General features: G+C 44.9%; 1 protein-coding gene and 1 long non-coding RNA gene across 3 annotated transcripts; one reads left to right on the forward strand and one right to left on the reverse strand.

Annotated features, from left to right (window-relative positions):
* Nucleotides 1-3,999: 3,999 nt before the first annotated feature.
* Nucleotides 4,000-7,054, forward strand: LOC144791692 (uncharacterized). Its single transcript, XR_013602448.1, has 3 exons — nt 4,000-4,066; nt 5,313-5,444; nt 6,151-7,054. It is a non-coding gene; the product is annotated as an uncharacterized LOC144791692 (long non-coding RNA).
* Nucleotides 4,534-13,561, reverse strand: LOC144791691 (zinc finger BED domain-containing protein 6-like). Of its 2 annotated transcripts, XM_078666434.1 has the most exons (3): nt 13,267-13,561; nt 7,061-10,813; nt 4,534-4,798 (listed from the first exon to the last, which is right to left on the reverse strand). In XM_078666434.1, exon 2 carries the CDS (start codon nt 10,648-10,650, stop codon nt 7,066-7,068), a length of 3,585 nt encoding a protein of 1,194 aa, XP_078522560.1. In that variant the 5' UTR covers nt 10,651-10,813; nt 13,267-13,561; the 3' UTR covers nt 4,534-4,798; nt 7,061-7,065. The 2 variants fall into 2 exon arrangements, with proteins under 2 accessions (XP_078522560.1, XP_078522559.1); XM_078666433.1 differs by lacking the exon at nt 13,267-13,561 and having other exon boundaries at nt 7,061-11,206.
* Nucleotides 13,562-21,801: the final 8,240 nt, after the last annotated feature.

Consider the following 21,801-nt stretch of genomic DNA (forward strand, 5'->3'; position numbering starts at 1 on the left):
GGATTGGCGGAGTGATTGGATAAGTACATATGTTGGCGGAGCCTAACCCCCGAGCACAAGCTTGACTCTAATTAGCTGCCAACCAGTGGCAACCCTGGTGGAACATCAGGATTGCAAACCAAGCCTCCAGAGTGCTGACGCTATGCACGCAGCATGAGTAGGCACTGCGCCGGTTCCTAAGGTACCCGCCTTCTTTTCTACAGGATCACCACAACCTTTGCTCTAGTACCCTGGGTTCCCGCCCACTAAAATCTAGACCACTGGCTAGTGGGAATACCACACGGATACCTGGAAAACCAAGTCCAGGAGCTTGGAATTCTTATTGTGGTATACTGCATTCTCATTCAGTGGATACCCTCCCAGGTCATTAATCTCAGGATCAAGGAATTCTGACTGTTGGATTCCCAGAGTCCTTTCCACTGGATCCCCAAAAGTGAGCTGCTGAGTCTGTGGAGCACTGGTAATAAAAGGCCCAGAATCCTGTCTGCAAGATATTCCCCGCCCCACAGCTGGGTTATTGACATACGGCGGATAGAATCTACGGAATTCTGTAAGCGTAAGCGGAGTGGGCAGAGCCGGCAACCGCCAGTCAGGGGAGCAACTAGAGCCAAATTTCAGGGATGGCTGATAAACATTTGGGGGGCTAATTCTTCCATCATAGACAGAGTGGAGATGCAGGGGCTCTAAGAAGGGGTGAAATCACAACAAAGCCTAATTTACAGGTAAATGGTCTTTTAAAGACCTGTGAAGTACTCGGGTGCCGGACTGAGAGCCAGGCACCCAGCGCGTTCACATCTAGGGGGCCACGCTGAGAGCTGTGCACCCAACACGTTCACACTAGCTGTCGCGCTGAGAGCCGCACACCCAACGTGTTCACACTAGGGGACCGTGCTGAGCCCCACGTTAGGATCGCCACTCCAAACTTTTATTTTAAAAAGCGGTCCACTTCTATTAATTTATATTTGCCCCGAGGACCCCATCCCCCGGGGCATGCCCACTTTTTGAATGTTTTTATTAATAATTAGGAAGGGGGCAGCGTGGTCCCCCTTCCTTGTCCACTTCTGGCCCTGGGGACCCCATCCCCCGGGGCCTGGCCTCTTCATTGGGGACCGTGGAGGGAGCCCTATTGCCCCCACAGTCCCGCCGGCTCCCCACCTCCTGCGGGAACTGGCATTGCTTTTGGTCAAGGGGAGCTGCTAACATGCAGCTCCACTTGCCCAAAAGCAATCCTGCTTTGCTACATTGAAGTGAGAGCAGGTTTTCCTCCTCTCGCTTCAATGAAGCAAAGCAGGGTTTGCTGTGACAGGGCGGGAGTCATGATCCCGCCCTGTCATAACAAACAACAATGTCCCGGGTGTGGGTACCCCGGGACAATGCATGAGCCGGCCCTGGGGGGTAGCGGCCCCCAAGGGCCCACAAGGACTCCAGGAGGGGGGGCCGCACGCCCCCCTCCCTCTATTTTCAAAGCCCAGGGGAGGTGGTGGTCGCTGAATCATCGGGGGGCCTGCGAGACCCCCCCTGCATATTTAATTAAAGCCCTGGGGGTGGTGGTCCCTGGGGCTTAGGAGGGCCTCAGAGGCCCCCACTAATTACAAAACAAGCCCCGGGGAGGTGTCGGGCCCCTGGGCTGCGGAAGGGTCATGCTCCCTCCTGCACCTAATTTACATAGTCCCGGGCAGGTAGCGCCCCCCCGCAATATAATTATAGGATAGCCCCCGGGACCTGGCCACCCTTTGGCTAATTTTAAAAAAAAATCATCCGGATTCGCACACCCAGAGTGCATTCGGCCTTTTTAAAAATATATTTTCTTTTTGGGGCCCGGGGGTCTTTGTGGCACCCCCTGAGCAGGCCTAAAGTGTCAGGGTGTTTCTACCCTGCCCCCTTTTCTTTTTTTAAAATCTTTTTTCCATTGTTTTCTTGTGACTCGGTTCTACCAAGTCACAAGATGGCTGCCAAACACTTCCTGGTTTGGAGTGTTGGCAGCCAATCACAGTGAAGCTTGTGATCGTAGCAGCCAATCACAGTGAAGCTCATGGTCGGGAGGGTGCGCGAACCCACCGATGCTCCAGATATCGAAACTACTGAACAGATCTACATCATTTAAAAAAAGGTCGCTTTCTTAACCAAGCGCTACCGTTTTGCATATTTGGTGTAATTTAACCCTGGGCGTAGTTCGCGTAGCCGCACTCCGCGAAGCTACGCGAAGACGCACTTGCACTCCGCGAGCTACGTGTAGCTCCGCGGACATGCGTAGTAGGTTGCTAGACCCGTTCGCGCGCCGTTTTTCGTCTTCGGGAGCGCGGTGCGCGTGTTCGGGGCGCTGCCTGCATGCTCGCGATAGCTAGCGCGCTAAGTTACTCAATGAGGTTTGTCCCGCCCGCTTGCGTTCCCTTATTTCCGGGTCCGGGTCACAAGTAACGTGTTCGCGTTGTGTTAGACATGTTCGGGAACTCATCTTCTCGTTCGCACTGCCAAAGTGCGTGATCGCGTCAAATATCGCGCGAACTTACCGCGGCGGTCGCGACGGGCAGAGCCATCTTCGATTTCACACTCTGGCTATGGTTTTGGGCCTACTTCAGCATCTCACTCCTATCTCTTCCATCCTGGTCTTTTCCCTCAGTTTTTCTAACTTTCTTTACTTCTTACCTATTTCTGTCTGTGCCTAGGTTTATATTTCTCATTTTATTTTTACTTTTACCACTTTTTTTGCAACTTTTCTCTTGTTTTATATTACTTCCTTCTTTTATCTTTCTTCTTTCTTCCCCTAACCTTTTTGTCTTCAACTTTCCTTCTCCCCTCCACCCAGAACCATGGTGAAGGGTGCCAGCAGAATCGGCGGCTCAAAGGGCAAGGCGGCTGTGCCTAAAAAAAACAGGCTGCCTTGCGGCAGAATGCGCCCGGCAGGAGTGACGCCCCGCCAACTTTTTGGGGAGGAGGAGTTGGCCGCCCTGGTCTTTTTTATCCAACGTCACCTCCCCTTGACTTTGGCAGCAGGCGGCAGGCCCGGCTCCGGATACCAGCACATTGAAGAGCGTCTCCGGCGGTGGGCGAAGGTGCGCCGTGCAGTCTTCCGCTGCTCCGGTATCCGGCGTACCCACCATCAGCTGTCCCACCGCTGGGCCGACATTTTGGACCGGGAGCAGGACCTGTTGGACCTGCTTGGTGTGGAGGTTGTGGGTCTTGGTGAGTGGCTACCCCAAAAATAAAGTGTGTATATATATATATATATATATATATATATATATATATATATATTTATATACATATAGATTATATATATATATATATATATATACATATATAGATATATAGTTGTCTAAATATTGTTATTGTATCTTTGTAAATATTGGCTGAATAAGTAACGCGATGACTGTTGCCCCTAGTTACATTTGCGATGTATTCCGGTATATCTACTGTCATTGTATGACAGTGTTCTTCTTCTTCACTGGCTCTTGCGTGTTGTTTCAACTTGGCGCTAGCTGTTGCTGTTTATTGATGTGAGATTTTCTTTATTGCTGAGAACTGGAGTTAGTTAATGCTATTAATAGAGTCTTGTCCTTCCTTTGTCCGTCAGTGAAATAGCGGTGGATGGATAATTATTAATTGTACGTTGTTTGCATATTGTAGCATTTTTTTCACGGCCTTCTCTTCTGCATGAATGGAATCCTTTTCTTGCAAAGAATGCTAACGTTACTTTGTTCTTCTTACCTCAGCCAGGGCCGGCTCTAGGGGGCATGTGCAAGCTGTGCAACTGCACAGGGGCACCAAACTTCAGGGGCCACCGCACCAATAGATATCCTTAATGTAATAATACTCTAAGGATGGATACATATTTGCGTTGCGGCCCCTGGCATGGATTTGTTGCCTCCGGCTCTGTTCCACTGTAGCAGTGTGATTTGCAATTATGTCTATGTTTCACATCACTCAATGTATTTATCTATGTTTATTATTTTAATTTTTACATGAACCACAGAATCCAGGGGCAAGCAGAATACAGGGACCGAGTCGGCGGGTGAACCACCAGTTACACAGAGCTCCTCTACTGAGGATCCTGCTGCTGTCCCCAGTAAGTCCAACAGTGCTTGTTTTTTCCTCTGTAATGTGTCTGCAGTGCTTTGTCAATTGACAGCAACCAAGTAGGCATCCAGAATGATGTTTGTCTAGTATTTTTGTAAACGTTAGTATACCACTACTAGTCTTGTGGGTATTCTTCTATCTCCTATGGAGTTATATACATATTACACAACTATGTAACTATGCACACGAAAATTGGATGTTGTTGGTACTGATAGGCAGGTTGGACCTTACTTACACCTCAGTCACAGAACTCTGAGGAACGCACAATTCACTGAACGTCAGCCTATATGGCCTGAGTCATTGGTCTATTGTTCAAATCACACTCCTGAACCCCAATACCAAGATGCCGAATGCTTTTAGGACACAAACCGTTACCTAAGAAACCCCCTTTTGCTCACTCACTCGTGTGAGTCTCTAAGACAACAGACACTGAAAATAAACTTCAGAGTCAAAGTGGTCATTCAAAAGCTTTATTTTGTTAGAAGTAAGTAAGTAACATCAATGTTTTTAAGTGCTTCCGTCCAATACGTTGAAGGGCCCACCAGAAAAAATCCAGAGTTAAAACAGGCATAATAAAGTAATCAACATTTGTACAGCTACTAGTGCACAATAGGGAAATGTGGCAACTATCGGAGACCTCTCACCAACGTATACTGGTCAGATATTCCTCTTTTTTTGTAAGCTATGGAAATGTCCGCTTCGTAGAAGGCAATCTTCTCACCTGCCGAAAAATAATGACAAAAGTGGTGCACGTTAGACAGTATTAAATACATTTATGCCAGTTTTATGCAGCCATGCTAAAAAGAAGTTGTGTAACCTGTAAGCAAACTGTATCCCACAATCCACATAGAAAACTTAAATACGGGCCCTTTTACTTTCCCACCTCTTCAGGTGTATGCATTGAACAATGATGTGTTGCCCCAGAGCGTCTTCTCGTACTGCGCAACAAGCTGCGAGTTAACACATGCGCAAAACTGGATACATTGATGTACAAAGGTTACATAGTTCACTTCCAATTTCCAAGGACTAGAGTAGCAGGACAGATGAGATGAGCTTGGGTACCATACCATAACAATGAATGCTAATAATATGTGTAGTGACTCTGCTGTACTATGCAATGTGGACTCATACTGATTACGTACGTTGGACTTAACTGTTTTGAAGAACTCCATTCTTGGTGAACAAGTACAAAGGGGGCTGTGCATCCATCTAAAAAGGCGTACTTATTTTTATAGGTGCAGAACCCTTACCATCGACCAGTGCCGACGGGGACAGCGGCGCTGCTTCAGCGCTCCCGGCGGGGACAGGAGGAACAGAGGCACCTACACCAGCAGCAGTGGGGGGGGAGCCAACAGCGGCGGGCGATGGTAAGTTACATTCAATAGTGATCTGCATTACTTGGTGGGAGGGGAAAACTTTCTCACTGTACTCTACTGGAAAATATATGTTACCTTTACTTGTCATTAGCATGCTAAGCATTACCACTACAGTAATGCAAGTGCCTGATAGCAGTCAGATGCATGGGTTGTTGTTAAAGCATGTAAAGGGGAAAACACAGCTGCCAGCGTGGTTGGGAGACACACCCAATACCGGTGGTTAGTGGATAGTCTCAGCAGCTGCGGTGTTTTGGGCAAACCCAAAGGCAAGGGAAGGAGGGGACGACTGGGTGCATGGGTCGTTGCTGGTGAAACACAAACCAAATAAGGTTTGTTGCGCGGTATAAAGTATTATAGTCTTTACTAGACATGTGCTACTAGCTGCCCCCTGTTAATTAATGTTACTTTGAGAGTGTTCCCGCCTTCCCGGAACAAAAGGAGATATGTAAAAGACAGGTGTTCGTTCTAATGTGTGTGACCGTTGAAGTACACCCATGCTAATAGGGCAGACATAAAGCCGTGACAAAAAGTCCGAAAAATTAATAGAGGCTGTAGAATGTTCAAGATAGACGCAACACTATTTCTGGTACTCAGCTTGCTTGCTAGTGCTACTGTGCCGCCCACTATGTGTTGAATCAATGTTGTGTTCTTGATTTGCGGGGAGTTTGGATTAACAATTCTGTTTCTTTCTTTATAGTTACTCCTTCCCAAAAACCAACCAGGAAGGAGTTGGCAGTCCGGGCCCGGCAGCGGAAACTGCAGGCAATTGTAGAGGCCTACCGCCGGCTGGTGGATCAGGCCGAGGAGGAGGAGGAGGAGGCGGCGGCAGCAGCTGCTGCCTCTTCCAATGCCCCGGGCCCCAAGCCTGCAGGACTACGTCGCCGTGGTCAGGCAGCCGCCCGCCGCCGCATTGTTACATCTTCGGCGGCCCCCCCACAACAACAACAACAACCACATGCATGCAAGTGTAGGTGCCGTGCTTTCAAAGCAAAGATTCTCCGCCGGGTAGCGAAGTTGGAGGAGGAGCGGAAGAAGCAGGAGGACGGTCTAGAGGAGCGTGTCAAAATACTGGTGGACAAACACCTGAAAGCCCGCCGGCTTTGAAATGGACCCTGTTTTTTGCCCCTTTTTTAATCCTTTTGTTGGTGGGTGGGATGTGGGAGTTGGGGTGTACATTTGGGTTGAAATTTGGTTGGGGTTAGGGGAGGGTAGGGAGGGACAGCTCTGGGTCAGGGGGTTACATTTGTTATATATTTTATTTTTCTATTATCATTATTAAAATATAAAAATAAAACAAAGATATTATTTTCACAAGAAAACATTTGAAGTTCATTTGTGTTTGTTGGGGGGGTGGAGGGGGGACTGTTTCACCAAATAATGTACGTTGTGCAACATGAACATGCACTACGAACGATAAATTAAGTACTGACTGCACCTGTAGTAGTAGGGTCACAAGTGCATAAATAATTTATATTATTAAATAACATGGGAAAATTGCCCATCACGTGAGTCTGAAGTTACTACTAGCATACTTTAATTCCATGCACATTTGCTCAGAGTCGGCTAAACAATCCTATGCAATGCATTGCATCATTCCTTTAACATACCTGTCCTAGTTGTCAGGGAAGAGGAGCTCGTCCTCAAACTCTGTGCGTTCAGACAGAAGTAGGTCATGTAACCCAGTAGTGAGGACGTCTTCTTCACACTCGCTTTCTTCATCCGGCGGTGATTCACGTACTTGATAGTCTGGTGGTATGAAGCGTTGATTCATTTTTATCATTGTCAGCCGCTCCACGCTTTTGGGGGAGAGACTAGTCCTTTTCGATGTGACAATGGCACCAGCAGCACTGAAAACCCGCTCAGAGGAGACACTGGCTACAGGACAAGCCAGATACTTTATCGCCAGCCTGCTCAGCACTGGCCACTGTCTCCTTCTTTCATACCAATAGACCAATGGGCTTTGCTCCATGAACACCTCTGTTGTGTCATCCAGATAGGCCTGAACCATCCGCTCAATGTTCATTGGTGCTCGGCTTTGCTGGTCCTCTTTTCCCTTTGCAACAGCAACGGACTTACCCATCCCTTTCTGTATAAAAAAAGCAGTTATGCTTTTGGTTGGGTCTGCTGAATCAGATCGTGTAGGTGCTGCTTTTGGTACTGTTGGTGCCTGCTGGAAAGCAGACGCACTGCTCTCACGCTGTGAAGAACTTGCGTCAGGAGTACTTGGACTGGCCTGGGCTGGCAGTGGCAGGCCTTTAAGTAACAGCCGTTCAGTTTCTAACTCATTAGCTTCCGCAGCTATGGAAGTTTTGTACTTGTCAACATCCTCATCTGAAAATGGAATTACTTCGTTACTGCTGACAAATAATTTGTACCGTGGATCCAAGATTGTTGCAGTTATGTAATGTTCACCTGACACAATATTGTTGAGCCTTACATTTTCACACAAGCGGTTGACTAAGCCCTTGGCTAAGGTATATGCATCAACTTTTTGTTCGTCACCTTCGTATGTTTCACAGACCTCCTTCACCTGTTGCTCAAGCATGTACAACAATGGGATGGCTTGGCCCATAGTACAGTCCTCCCTGCTAACTGCACGTGTGAAGACCTCAAAGGGTTGTAGCATCTCTGTGATGCATTTAATGAGGTCCCACTGCCACATCTCAATGGTCAGGGCTTTAAGATTAACAGTAGGATCCCCTAATCTTCTTGACATGACATAAGCATTCAGTGGGATGTACTGCTCAAAGAGACGCTCAAGCATGAAATAAGTTGAGTTCCAACGTGTTGGGACCTCCTGTATCAGTGCTTTGACTGGCAACCTATGCTCTTGCTGAATGACCCGTAGCAGCTTCCGTCCTTTGAAAGAATGGTTAAAGTGCGTGCATATTCTTCTGCAGATGGCCATTATGTTGCTGACTTTGGCTTCATTTTTCAGAAAGTCTTGCACGACTAAGTTTATGCAGTGTGCCAAACAGGGTACCCTGAAATAATGTCCTTCTCTCATTGCCTTCACTACATTACTGCCATTGTCGGTGGAAACAAAACCAATCTTAAGGCCTCTTGGTTTCAGCCATTCAAAGACCTTGTCATTAAAGTCAGACAAAATGTTTTCAGCAGTATGACTTTTGTCCATACCAAACATGGCTATAGTTGCATGTCTGCGCGTATCATTAAAAATTCCAGCAACGTCACGGAGGCCTGAAGTTAACTTGTCTTTAACACCTGCAAAAGAGATCCAGTGTGCGGTGATGCACATGAAATCTGTAGCATCGCAACTGCTCCACATGTCTGTTGTCAGGTGGATACAATGGACAACACTCTGTTGTAAGGCTTTCCCAATCAATTCCAGCACATCGTGGTGTAGTGCTGGAACAGCCACTCGGGCAAAATAGTAGCGACTGGGAACGTTCCATTTTGGGCAGAGGGTTGCCACTAATTCCAGAAATCCAACAGCCTCAACAAATGAAAATGGGAGAAGGTCCAGTGCTAACATTTTCGCAAGTTTGGCATTGTATAAACGTGCTACTGGGTGGTTCCGCTCGTACTTTCCCTCCTGCCTTAACATGCTAGGAATGGTAAGCTGCTTTGCATGTCTTTGAGTTGTGCTAGACGGACCACCTTGCATCGCAGACTTTGCACTCCTTGGTGTTTCCAGCTGACTCTGGTGCCACTGAGAAGTTGCAGATGCGGAGGATGTGGTCTTTACCACTCCAGTGCTGGCGACAGGGGTCGATTGTGTACCACTCCTAGATAGAAGGTCATCGTCTCCCTCTTCTTCTACCTCCTGATCAACCATGAGTGGACCTTGTACCACTGTATCCCCACCAACACGAGTGCTAACATTTTTTAAGCTTGCAAGGTGGTTCTCCCACCTGATCACGTGTGTTTTTTTCAAATGGGTCGTTTGGCCTCCAGTCCCATAGTTTGTACCAAGCTTACCACGACTAACATTGGCATGACAAATGGTGCATACAGCAATGTTCTCCTGAACTGGGTGAACCGTAAAGAAGTCCCACACTGGGGAGGTAAACTTTTGTCTCCTGCCATAGGAAGAGGAGGACCCACTGCCAATGCCGGATGGACTGGAGGATTGTGGAATTTGACTATGGGACAGCTCAGTCCTAGTACTGCCACTACCTCCTTCTGTTGAAGTGGCGCTTCTGCTGGATGTCGGATGCTGCCGGGCCTTCGCTGTTGAAAAAATTGGAGCTGGTGTTACTGTGGGTGTTGAGTGTGTAGGAGTTATGCGTGGTACCTGCTCATCAGTCATTGCAGCATTTCTGGATAGGGTGAAAATGTTTGTCTCTACATCCTCTGCACCAGGAATAACGCTTGTGATGATGACAGTGTCAGACCCGTCTTTATCACCAGCAGTATCCTGCTCACCTACATCGACCTCCATAAGTTCAAGCCTGCCTGGAAACTTCCTTTTTCCTAGCATGGTCTTCTTGGGATGTCTCTCCTTTGAATGCGCAGATAGTTGTGGCTGCCAATCCGTATCAAGGTCATCGGAAGGGATGCTTTGCGAAGAACTCGATGCACTAACCCTCCTTTCCCTTGGTGAATTCGAAGGAAATAGATCACCTACAGAAGTGGCTTCCTCTTCTTCTTGCTCGGAAGGAGGCTCTACTTCCTGAACTGCCCCGACTTCGGGAGGAACAACTACTACTATTTGGTGCGGAGATGGTGGTTGTTGTTCTTGAGGAAGTACTATTGCGGGCTGGGGTTTTTCAACAACAACTGTTGCGGGCGGTGGTTGTGGTTGTTCAACAACTGTTGCGGGAAGTGGTTGTGGTTGTGGGTGAACAACTCCTATTGCGGGCGGTGGTTGTGGTTGTTGAACATCTACTGCTGGCGGTGGTTGTTGAGCACTTCCATCTTGCGTGGATTGTGTACTACTTTGAGACAGCGATAAGTTTAGTTCTGGCTCAGTATCACTGCTCGCAAGCAGAAGGCTGGCTACCTCTTCGACCCTCATCATGTGCTTGGCCCTGGGATGCTGGCTTGCCCCCACTAATGCAGATGTGCTGGTCCCAGCTTGCACCCCAGACCCCGCTGCTGCAGGCGTACCTTTTGGGGTGCCAAAAAAGGTTTTGGGGTCCATACCAGACTTAAGTGACACTTCCTTCTGCTGTTCCTTCTTCGCAGCAACTTTCTTTGTGGTGGAGGACCTGGTAGCTTTCTTAGGGCCCATCTTCTTCTGATGTCAGTCAGCTCACAGCAGCACAAATTGCAGAGATGTCTGGTCAGATGAGTCACACACCACACGTGGCGTCCAACTGAAGGACGTCCGTCTGGCGGTAGAACGAGCGATGGATGAAAAAACAACCAGCACCTCCTCAGTCTTTTTTGTGCACCTACAAGTAAAGAAGGCAGAACAACATCAGTCAAACAAGCAGTAAGGCAACATGAACAATTGAAAGACACACAGGTCAATGTATAAAAGACAAAACAGAAGACTAATAATACCAGTCCAGCAGCACCACAGCTCAAAGGCCACATGAAGTCCAGAAAGAACCAATAAAGTGAAGCAGGCCTATAGATACCAATATGGACAGAAAAACGAGGATGCCTGCTGCACATGACAGGTTAATGTGCAAGGAATAAATAGCCCATGGCTAAGACAGAGGTTGTAAACATAACACCGCAAAAACACATACAAAGAAACCCCTGCCCAGGCTCCCAAAACAACAACCAAATGACAAATTCTGTTTTTTTGGGTGCACAAGAAAGACCTGCAACATTTTTGAGAAACTTTTATGCAACTCGGGACATATTGTCCGCGAGAATGCTAAATCGGCATGTTCGGCAGCGCGAACGGAATAAAAAGTCGTGTTCGCGTTCCCGAGCAAGTACATTGAGTGCGCGAACACGACAAAAAATGTAAGTTCACGTGCTCACATGGTGCGAAGTTACCAAAACTACCCAATCTGTATTCCTAGGGTTACCTAATGGCAGAAATTGACAGAGTATTTAAAGTTTAAACACACCCAAAACCAGAAATACCCCACACATAAAAATAAGATTTTCTATATCAATCCAAGCCATCCATGATTTTCACATTTAAGGGTACACCACAAAAACAGTTGATTAACTTTCATGACCCTATGAGTAGTACCTATGGCCTACTGCCAGAGTAGGCCACAAGGTTGGAGGCCTATGCCTATGGCAAAAGCACAAAGGAAGGACACACAAAATGGCCGCCGACATAGGGCCTGGCCACCAACAACAACATGGCAAAATATATCACAAAGGAAGCATACACAAAATGGCCGCCACCACATGGCCTGGCCACCAACAACAACATGGCAAAATCACAAAGGATGTAGATACAAAATGGCCTCCACCACATGGCCTGGCCACCAACAACAACATGGCAAAATATATCACAAAGGAAGCATACACAAAATGGCCGCCACCACATGGCCTGGCCACCAATAACAACATGGCAAAATCACAAAGGATGTATATACAAAATGGCCTCCACCACATGGCCTGGCCACCAACAACAACATGGCAAAATAAATCACAAAGGAAGCATACACAAAAAGATCACCACCATAGGGCCTGGCCACCAACAACAACATGGACAACTTTACAAAATGGCCTCCACCACATGGCCTGGCCACCAACAACAACATGGCAAAATAAATCACAAAGGAAGCATACACAAAAAGATCACCACCATAGGGCCTGGCCACCAACAACAACATGGACAACTTTACAAAATGGCCTCCACCACATGGCCTGGCCACCAACAACAACATGGCAAAATAAATCACAAAGGAAGCATACACAAAATGGCCGCCACCACATGGCCTGGCCACCAACAACAACATGACAAGAAAGAGAAGACAGACAATAATGCCTATGGCAAAGGGACAATGCTTTGCTTCAGAAAATGGACACACCACACCACCGCCCAAATTGGTCACCCCACCCCAAAAAAAAAAAAAAAATAACAGAGGAGAGAAAATGGAAGTGGTCCATGCTCCAAAAAGAGAAAAGTACTACCAAAATGAGAACATAACATAAATGAGGAATTTTTAGGTGCACAAGAAAGACCTGCAACATTTTTGAGAAACTTTTATGCAACTCGGGACATATTGTCCGCGAGAATGCTAAATCGGCATGTTCGGCAGCGCGAACGGAATAAAAAGTCGTGTTCGCGTTCCCGAGCAAGTACATTGAGTGCGCGAACACGACAAAAAATGTAAGTTCACGTGCTCACATGGTGCGAAGTTACCAAAACTACCCAAGCTGTATTCCTAGGGTTACCTAATGGCAGAAATTGACAGAGTATTTAAAGTTTAAACACACCCAAAACCAGAAATACCCCACACATAAAAATAAGATTTTCTATATCAATCCAAGCCATCCATGTTTTTCACATTAAGGGTACACCACAAAAACAGTTGATTAACTTTCATGACCCTATGAGTAGTACCTATGGCCTACTGCCAGAGTAGGCCACAAGGTTGGAGGCCTATGGCAAGAGCAAAGTGGCTGGAAACATTAAATGGCCGCCAACACATGGCCAGGCCAACCACAGAAAGTTAATAAAATGAACTCATGCATGCCTACACACTAACTACATGGGGTACTAGCTACTAGGGTCACATATTGGCTTAAAAATTAGAAACATTTTAAATTCCACAAAATGCAATGTTAGAAAAAATTTACAATTTGGGACCTCATGAAAGTACAGGCCTCCATCAATAATTTAATTCCAGGATTGAATACTGTTGTTAAAAAAAAATCAAATCAAACAAGCACAAGTCTACATCACTCATACATTACACAAACTTACTTGAAAAAGAGAATTCCAATTCAAAAAGTCCTCATTAAATCCAAGGTAAATCAGTAATGCAGCCAACACAGACAGAAAGTGATCCTTCCAGCTCAAAATCCAAAGGAAAGTGAGCACCACATGGACAAAGCACTGGGAGGAGCCTGGTGGACAGGAACAGGAAGTTGTAAACTCAAGAGCCCTTCCTCCTTACTCTGCAAAACAAGAGTAGAAACAAAAAGAGGGGTCCTTCCCCCCTAAAAATAAAGCCAAAGGTACAACTTTAAGGTTTTTTGCCTTTTTTTTCCTAACCAAAATGGTAATTTATTATGGTTTTAACATGCTCGCGAGTTATTCTGTGCAAGAATGCAGTTTCTGCGTGTTCGGCAACTCGATCTTACCAAAAAGCATCCTCGCGCGTCCTTATGACGCTATCTCGCATCAAAATGACGTTATCGCATTCGCACAGTCGCACGGGACTGTGCGAGAGTGTTTCCAAACATGGTGGCACAAGCGACCAGGAAAAAACGAACGCAGAACGAAGGTAAGCCATTGCCGCGCACGCGATAATGTTATTCAGCGCGCGAGAACTACGCTACGCACCGGATCGCGGAGTTATCGACAGCTACGCGTTCTCCGCGGAACGCGGAGCTGCCGAAACTCCGCAAGCTCCGCGAACGGAGCGTAGTTCTTCGCCCAGGGTTAGTGTAATTCCATTCAGCAGTTCGGGCTGTTGCCTGCAGTAAAATTTCCTATGGAAATTAACATCGAGAACACACTATTGAAGACCCCACGTTTTTCTCAGCCCCCGCTTGACGAATCACCCCCAAACTTTCAGGGTAGGAGCTGACCTGTATAGACCTTTTATTTGCGAGAATTTCGCGAACATTCATCAAACGACGCCAAAGTTATTAGCAAATCAAAAATTGCTTTTCCTATGAAAACTAGGTTCTAACTATAACTACCTACTGGCGGCCGTCGGTAGGAATTATATATATATATTATATATATATATATGTATATATATATATGTATATATATATTCACTGAAAAAACCATAGGTTATAGACCATATATAGTTAGGAATTAGCATTTAGAAAACCTTATTTTACTCACACAAAACCATTGAAATTCCATATATAGTTAGTTGCACTAACTATATATCGCGCACCCGCAATCCACTGCTGATGATGTCACATATTACATCATTCATGACATGGTCAGTGACATCACTGATGACATCACTGATGACATCTCAAATGACATCACTGATGACATCACTGATGACATCTCATTTGACATCATTCTTGTGCTAATACGATAAACCTCTTCAGACTCTAATATAACCTTAGATACACTCAGTGTATACAGACACTCACACACTGTCACTCATCCATGGAGTTACTCACACACCTAGTCAGTCATGCAAAGAAACAATCTCACCTCCATTTCCTCAACTATACAGTTATACACACCTTACTTATTCAAACATATACTAACACATATTTACTCTCTTATACAATCCCTGATACAAGTTCACAATGATCCATACAGCCACTCACACATTCAGTGGCTCTCATGCACAGTTATTTATATATGCCAACTCTCACATGTACTGTGTTTTACATATGTACTTACTATGACATGTAGCATTGAGATATCCATTCACTCATCAATACACTCATGCACACAGTCAACCGCCCATGTAGCTTTTTCCACATGCACTCTTGAACTCATACACCTAGTGAATCAACTGCTCACACATCTATGCACAGAGTCACACACCTCCCAGCCACCCCCACACAAACTCAATCTCCCATAGAAATACTTGGGCAACCAATTAATAACACATATAGCCTCTCGTATAGCTAATGATCAACACATGCAGCAGTTTACATCACAACAGACATAATGATGCACAAATTAAGACAGTTTAGTCACTAACCCATGCATTCAGTGAGACACATTTAATCACTCACTCATACAGTCAGTCACGCACCTACTAAATCCTTCATCCAGACACTTATACATCCACTCATTCTTCAATATCTAAGACATATTTTAACTTTACAGAAACATACAGTCACTGGATGTTGTCATCAGTGATGTCATTTGAGATGTCATCAGTGATGTCATCAGTGATGTCACTGACCATGTCATGAATGATGTAATATGTGACATCATCAGCAGTGGATTGCGGGTGCGCGATATATAGTTAGTGCAACTAACTATATATGGAATTTCAATGGTTTTGTGTGAGTAAAATAAGGTTTTCTAAATGCTAATTCCTAACTATATATGGTCTATAACCTATGGTTTTTTCAGTGAATTTTCAAGGTTTTGTAAATGCTAATTCCTAACTATATATGGTCTATAACCTATGGTTTTTTCTGTGAATTTCATTGGTTTTTTAACAGCTAATATCTGTAGCTGTAAAATGTATTCTTCTTTAAATCCAAAAATATATTTTATATGTTTATGAATAATTTTTTTTTTAAATATTTTTTTTTCTTCGTTCCCGCTTCGCGAATCGGGAAGCTTCCCGTTAGCTGACCTTGATGCCGCGAAATAGACCGCGAGCCGGTAAACGTTTCTTTACCGCAAGTGCCGCGTTAGAAAACAACATCGTGACGCCTCCCGTCCGCATGACGTTCCACGTTGTCGCGTGATACGTCATATGACGTGCTACGTTAGCGAACTGGTACGCGAAGCGAGTGCCAAAGCGCAGGTTTCTGGAAGCAAACCGGGAGGCCCTGCAAAGCGCTTAACGTAAACACAGCAAGTCATGTGACTTGGTAATAACACTTTTCATTGGTTCATTTCACTTTTGGTTTCCTAATGATGTAAGACTAGGTCATATAATCTAAAATGAACACTTTTGATTGGTTGAGAACTCTTGTTTTTCCCAAATGATGAAAATCCCTCCTTCTTTCCTCACTCTGACTTTCATCATTGTGAGAGAAAGACCCTTTGTGATCACTGAGCAATGGCTTCTTTAGTAGCTTCAGCTGGTGCTTCCCCACCACCTCCACCACCTCCAAGGAAGAGAGGACCACCTGCTCAAGTTGTAATTCAACAAGAAGAAGAAGAAGAGGAACAGGAGGACGAGCACGAAGAGAGGCAGTTTTTGCCTGAGCAGCCCAAGACGTCTCACCGGAAAGAAAACTTCATTTGGCAATTTTTTTAAATTCCCAAAGGTCAGAAAAAAGTAAATGCAAGATACGTAACTTGCCTTATATGTCAAGATAGACTGTCCAGAGGGACCGACAAAAAATACAGTTTCGGAAACTACACAATGCATCGCCATATGACTAGGTGGCATCCTAACAACTACAGTGCTGCACAGTTTCGGAACGACCTAGATAATCTCCCTATTATGGCCAGAAGATCTGTTGTACCGGAAGTAACGGGACCAGAGGGCAGGGAGATGGTGCCAAATATACAAATGAGATTTGGTGAAGTAAAACACACCTGCGTATTTTGCGATGGATTCATTTCCTACGGAGAAAGAAGCATCACTCTGATCAACAGAGCTATTGACTATCATATGCAAGTTTGTCCGAAACGCCCAAAATAATAAATACTTCTTTTTTTTGATTTGTTGCTCCTGTTGAGCCCTTTACAATGAATCGTTTTCATTGCCCCCTCCAAGAAAAACCCAAAAAAATATAAAACTGTTCCGAAAAATTCAAAAACATTAAAAAAATGTTCAGAAAAATAAAAAAAAAAGTTCTTTTCAGAACTACCTCCCCGTTATTAAAAAATTGGTACAATATTTGGAACTGTGCCAACCTCTATTTCTCTTAGTTCGCTTCCTAGTTCGCTCGCTGGTACGCGAACTGGAAGCGAACCAAAAACAGTAAGTATAAGGGAAGGAAACACACACTTATGTTAAAAGAAAGACAGCTATAGGGGAGTAAACTAGAGATACTATTACCCATAATCCACTACTGATGATGTCACATATTACATCATTCATGACATGCTCAGTGACATCATCAGCAGAGGATTGCGGGTTTTTTGGCAACATGCCTTATCCACGGTTTAATAACGCTGCCTTTTGCTTTATATAAGTTTTCAAATTGTATGAAATATATACCAATAGGTCTTTATGAACCTTTAGGTAGTGCTTTTGTTCATGAGGTCTGGTCGCTTCCATACACATACAGATGTTTCAAAGATGATCAAGAAGTTTATCTGAATGGAGAGGAATGCACTGAGACGCCAGATCATTCACTAATGTGTAGGCACATACAGTTACACGATTCATGCAACAAACACCGACCAAATATGGCTTGCGTGTTGCAAGGCACGCCAGTTCCTGCTATCATCCCCACGTTCAAGTTGTTGGAAAATAGTAGTTATTTGATGCTCAATAATGAAGATTGTTCTGAGTTAATTAAAAGTATTCCTTTTATCGTAACAGTAAGTGAACGGGTTATTTGCTGCAGAAATGTTCTATTTCCTCCCACACATGAACATAGGGAGTTTTCAATCTGGCCACAAATACCAACCTTGGGACACGTTTCAACGGCATGACAAGAATAAGAGCTCTTTTGTCTCAGAGAGAGGTGGCCTTGAGTTCGGCCCGTGAAACTTTCGTACTTCACATAGCGAACACCCGTACACAGGTTTGCCTTTCAATTTCAGCAACATGTTTCCGACTATCTTTAACGCATCCTCCACAAAATCCCTGGCACACTTTTTTAAAGTTGTTACCAGTGGTCTCGTGACTTCATTTGAGAAAATCTTTGGAGTCATCCCTGCTCCCTTTCATTCCATTTTCTCCACTCTGGTTCGTGGATTGCATTTTTACTTGCATTACCAGCGGACGCTCTTGTGCTTTTTTACATTTTTAAATATGGATGTCCCTCCTATGCAACCTCCGACCCTGCAGCTGCTGACACTGTTCCGCAATCGCATGCTAGAATATTATGGCACAATGCCGTTGGCGATATTAAGCACGGCATATGGATTATCTTTTCGGTTCTCCTACTTCACCTGTGTCCAGCCTGTATTTCACTGCCTGACCTGTGATTTCGATTGGGCCATTGATTTGTGTCTCTGCGGACCGGTTTCTCCTGACGTCGACTTTAATCAGCTGATGACTCCTATCATTACTCACGAGTTGGTTTGTCCTGGCGAAAGGATTATGGCTGTGGCATTGATGCATGGACTACTTGGTCCCTGGAATTTACTGGCGGCAGCACAGTCTTTCTTGGAACACAGCTTTCTTGAAAACCCACCGAGCTGTCCTCTGATGGTGATAGAGGATCCGGTGCTGGGAGAGCACGTATGTTCTTTTCCGCTTTTAAATTGGATGGCTGAACTGTTTTCGGATGAAGACGGTGACTTCCTGTTGGAGGCTGTTGCAGCTTATTTTGCATACACAGTTATGTCATAGACCTTTTTCATGTTTCATATGCTGAGTACTAGCATTTCATTGACAATTCATTGACTTAATTGTCAAGTTTTTATTATTTACCTTGCCTATTGGCTTAAGACTCGATAAAGTACTTGGCTGTTTTATTTTTCTTTAGCATTGAATTTTCCTAGTTTTTAATGCTTTACCTTGCGGACTGTCCACATATAAACTTGCAATCTGCTCTCATGAGATGGCACTTCTATTATCTTATTCAGTTCGTTTCCGGATCATGGGGAGGTGTCATCTAGGTCCTGGATATCTTTACACCGTGTTAAGTTAGCATGGGCTCATTACCGGTTTAAACGCCATTTTTCCTTTTTTGCAACTTCTGCACACGACATTTAGTTGTTGCTTTAGCTTTCCACCTAGTAGTTCATCGTGGTTTACATGAGAATAATATGTTATTGGTCTACTATCTGCTTTACTTGTTAAACTATATCTGTACAGCGAGTGCTAAAGTTTCAAGAACAACACGATACAGAATTGTTATGAGGTCTGATCTCCACGACTTCATACTCATAACATAAGTGCAACTTCTGCCAATTCTGGGCATGAGGCGGGTTTTATATTGCTTTGCCGAACACACATACACAACAGTTGATGCGGTTCACATGAAGAGAGAGCTGGTGTATGCTGATGTGATTCCTTCAAATCTAAGACACTAAAGTATGGGCACGCCCTAAACCAACACAAAGAGACCTTCTTAGCAAATAATATAATATGTGTATTAGGGAGGGTGAGATATAAGCAGCCGCGGGCCGTGGAGGGAGTTACGGTGAGGCAGGGAGGCGGGGAGGGGGAGAAGCAGGGTGGAGCCCTCTCTACCTTGCCCCTCCCCCTCCCCGCCTCCCTGCCCCACCGTAACTCCCTCCACGGCCCGCGGCTGCTTATAAGTGTTGCTAACTCTTATTCATTTACAGCATGTTAACATACTGTCACCATTCGCTTTTTATGTACTAGTAACTATGCTGGTAATTTTGCTACTGATAATATGTGTACTTGTATTCTCCACCCTGCTTCTCCCCCTCCCCGCCTCCCTGCCTCACCGTAACTCCCTCCACGGCCCGCGGCTGCTTATAAGTGTTGCTAACTCTTATTCATTTACAGCATGTTAACATACTATCACCATTCACTTTTTATGTACTAGTAACTATGCTGGTAATTTTGCTACTGATAATATGTGTACTTTTATTATCTAAGGTACTACGCCTGAGAAGACGGCATTAGTAAATAAACATTTCAAATACACATGTGTTCTTCTTAACTCCATGTTCTGGTTTCTAAGAAATATATAACGACCGACTGTTCATGAGTTCCACGTATCCTGAGGTACTATAAGTTCATATTCTGGATTGTCTAAACATTGAGAGTTTGTTATATCCAATGTGACACTGTACCTAGCTTGCTAAATAGTTTTTGATTACTAACGTGAGTTTTGGGACACCCTAATTCGCCGAGGTTCCAATCCTCTGTCCACAGTTCTGTGTGAGAACAGAAACCCTGCGACAGGGGCACCCCCGACCCTTGCTGGAGCTTCATCACACTTGCGATACAACTCCAGCAATGCGCCACCTTTACGGCACAGATACATCACGCATCTGTGCTGTTTTTGCCCCGTGATGCGCCGCATTGTAAATGCAGCACACCATAGGTGACGGAACAGCGGCACAGAATGACTAACACATCCCTGGTGATGCGCCAGTCATCATAAATCTATCCCTATGCTTCTTATCTTGTTAGAGATGAACCGCCATATGTATCATCAAAGTTATTTGCATTTCCTAAATAGCGAACTTTAAGGAATAAATAGCGATTCTTTACCATTCCTAGTTTGCGATGAGCTATTTGCTAATTAGCCGAATGTAGCCCAATGAAGCCCAATGTAGCCCAATGTAGCCCAAAGATGGCCGCCAGACACACAAAAAAACAAATGTAGCCCAAATATCAGCCAGATGTAGCCCAACTATAGCCCAGTGACAGAATGACCAATCAGCTTCGCAAACCTCCGTTACGCGAAGCGGAGCGCTGTTACAGATATATATCTTTTTTTGAACGTTAATTTCTCAAAATCCACTGGAGCACATATATTGAGACCTAGCAAAGGCACATCGGGCTACCAGTCCCTAATATTTTGCCAAGTTTCGTGCAAATCCATTCAGCCGTTCAATTATTATTTTTATTTTTTTTTTTTGCCCCGCGGGGCCCTTTTAAAACCTCCACATCAAACCTAGGGGGTCAGCGAGGATCTACTATGCCCCCTTATAGTTATTTCCCCCTTTGTTTTGACCTCCTCTTGTCTCTCGATCCTACCGAGAGACAAGATGGCGGCCGCTACGGACTGTTTGGAATGTTGACAGACGCCGGAGAACCAATCAGCTTCGCTTCACAAAGCTCCGTTGCGCGAAAAGTCCGCGAACCAGAGCGCTAACCGGTCCGCTGTTACAGATATATATCTTTTTTTAAACGTTAATTTCTCAAAATCCACTGGAGCACATATATTGAGACCTACAAAAGGCACATCGGGCTACCAGTCCCTACAATTTTGCCAAGTTTCGTGCAAATCCATTCAGCCGTTCGGGCTAAAAGTGAGGCCAACCGCCCTATGGAAAACTCAATGTTAAAAACACGTTTTGGGACCCCCCTTTTTTCTCGGCCCCCACTGGACGAACCCCCCCCAAATTTTCAAGGGCTGCTCAGAAACAAAATGTGCCATTTTCCTGAAAATTTCAGCCGATTCCGTCCACAAACGCCAAAGTTATTAGACATAGAATTTTCAAAAAACCCATAGAGAAAAAATCCTAACTATATATACCTACTGGCGACCGCCAGTAGGTAATATATATATATCCAAAGTAACTCCGTAACACCACCTCCAATCCAGCAGGAACGGCGAACCAGGAGACAGACCACAGCTTTCAGGTAAATTAATTTATTTTTCCAGTTTTTTTCCTTAATCACCCACCCATGACGCGTTTCGGGCTTTGCAGCCCTTGTTCACATGCGGGAAGCGGTCTGGGAAGCGTACTATAAGGAAAAAAGAATGATAGACTATGATATTTTGAAATATTGTATGTTTATTAATTGCTCTTTTTGTTGTGTTTTTTTTGTTTTTTTTATTTAAGTAGCAGTAT

This window comes from Lissotriton helveticus, chromosome 11, assembly GCF_964261635.1.
Source record: "Lissotriton helveticus chromosome 11, aLisHel1.1, whole genome shotgun sequence".
In the NCBI taxonomy this organism is placed as follows: domain Eukaryota; kingdom Metazoa; phylum Chordata; class Amphibia; order Caudata; family Salamandridae; genus Lissotriton; species Lissotriton helveticus.

Bases quoted from the DNA above. Each gene is read 5' to 3' on its own strand.
- LOC144791691 (XM_078666434.1), bottom strand. From the start codon at position 10,650: ATGGGCCCTAAGAAAGCTACCAGGTCCTCCACCACAAAGAAAGTTGCT.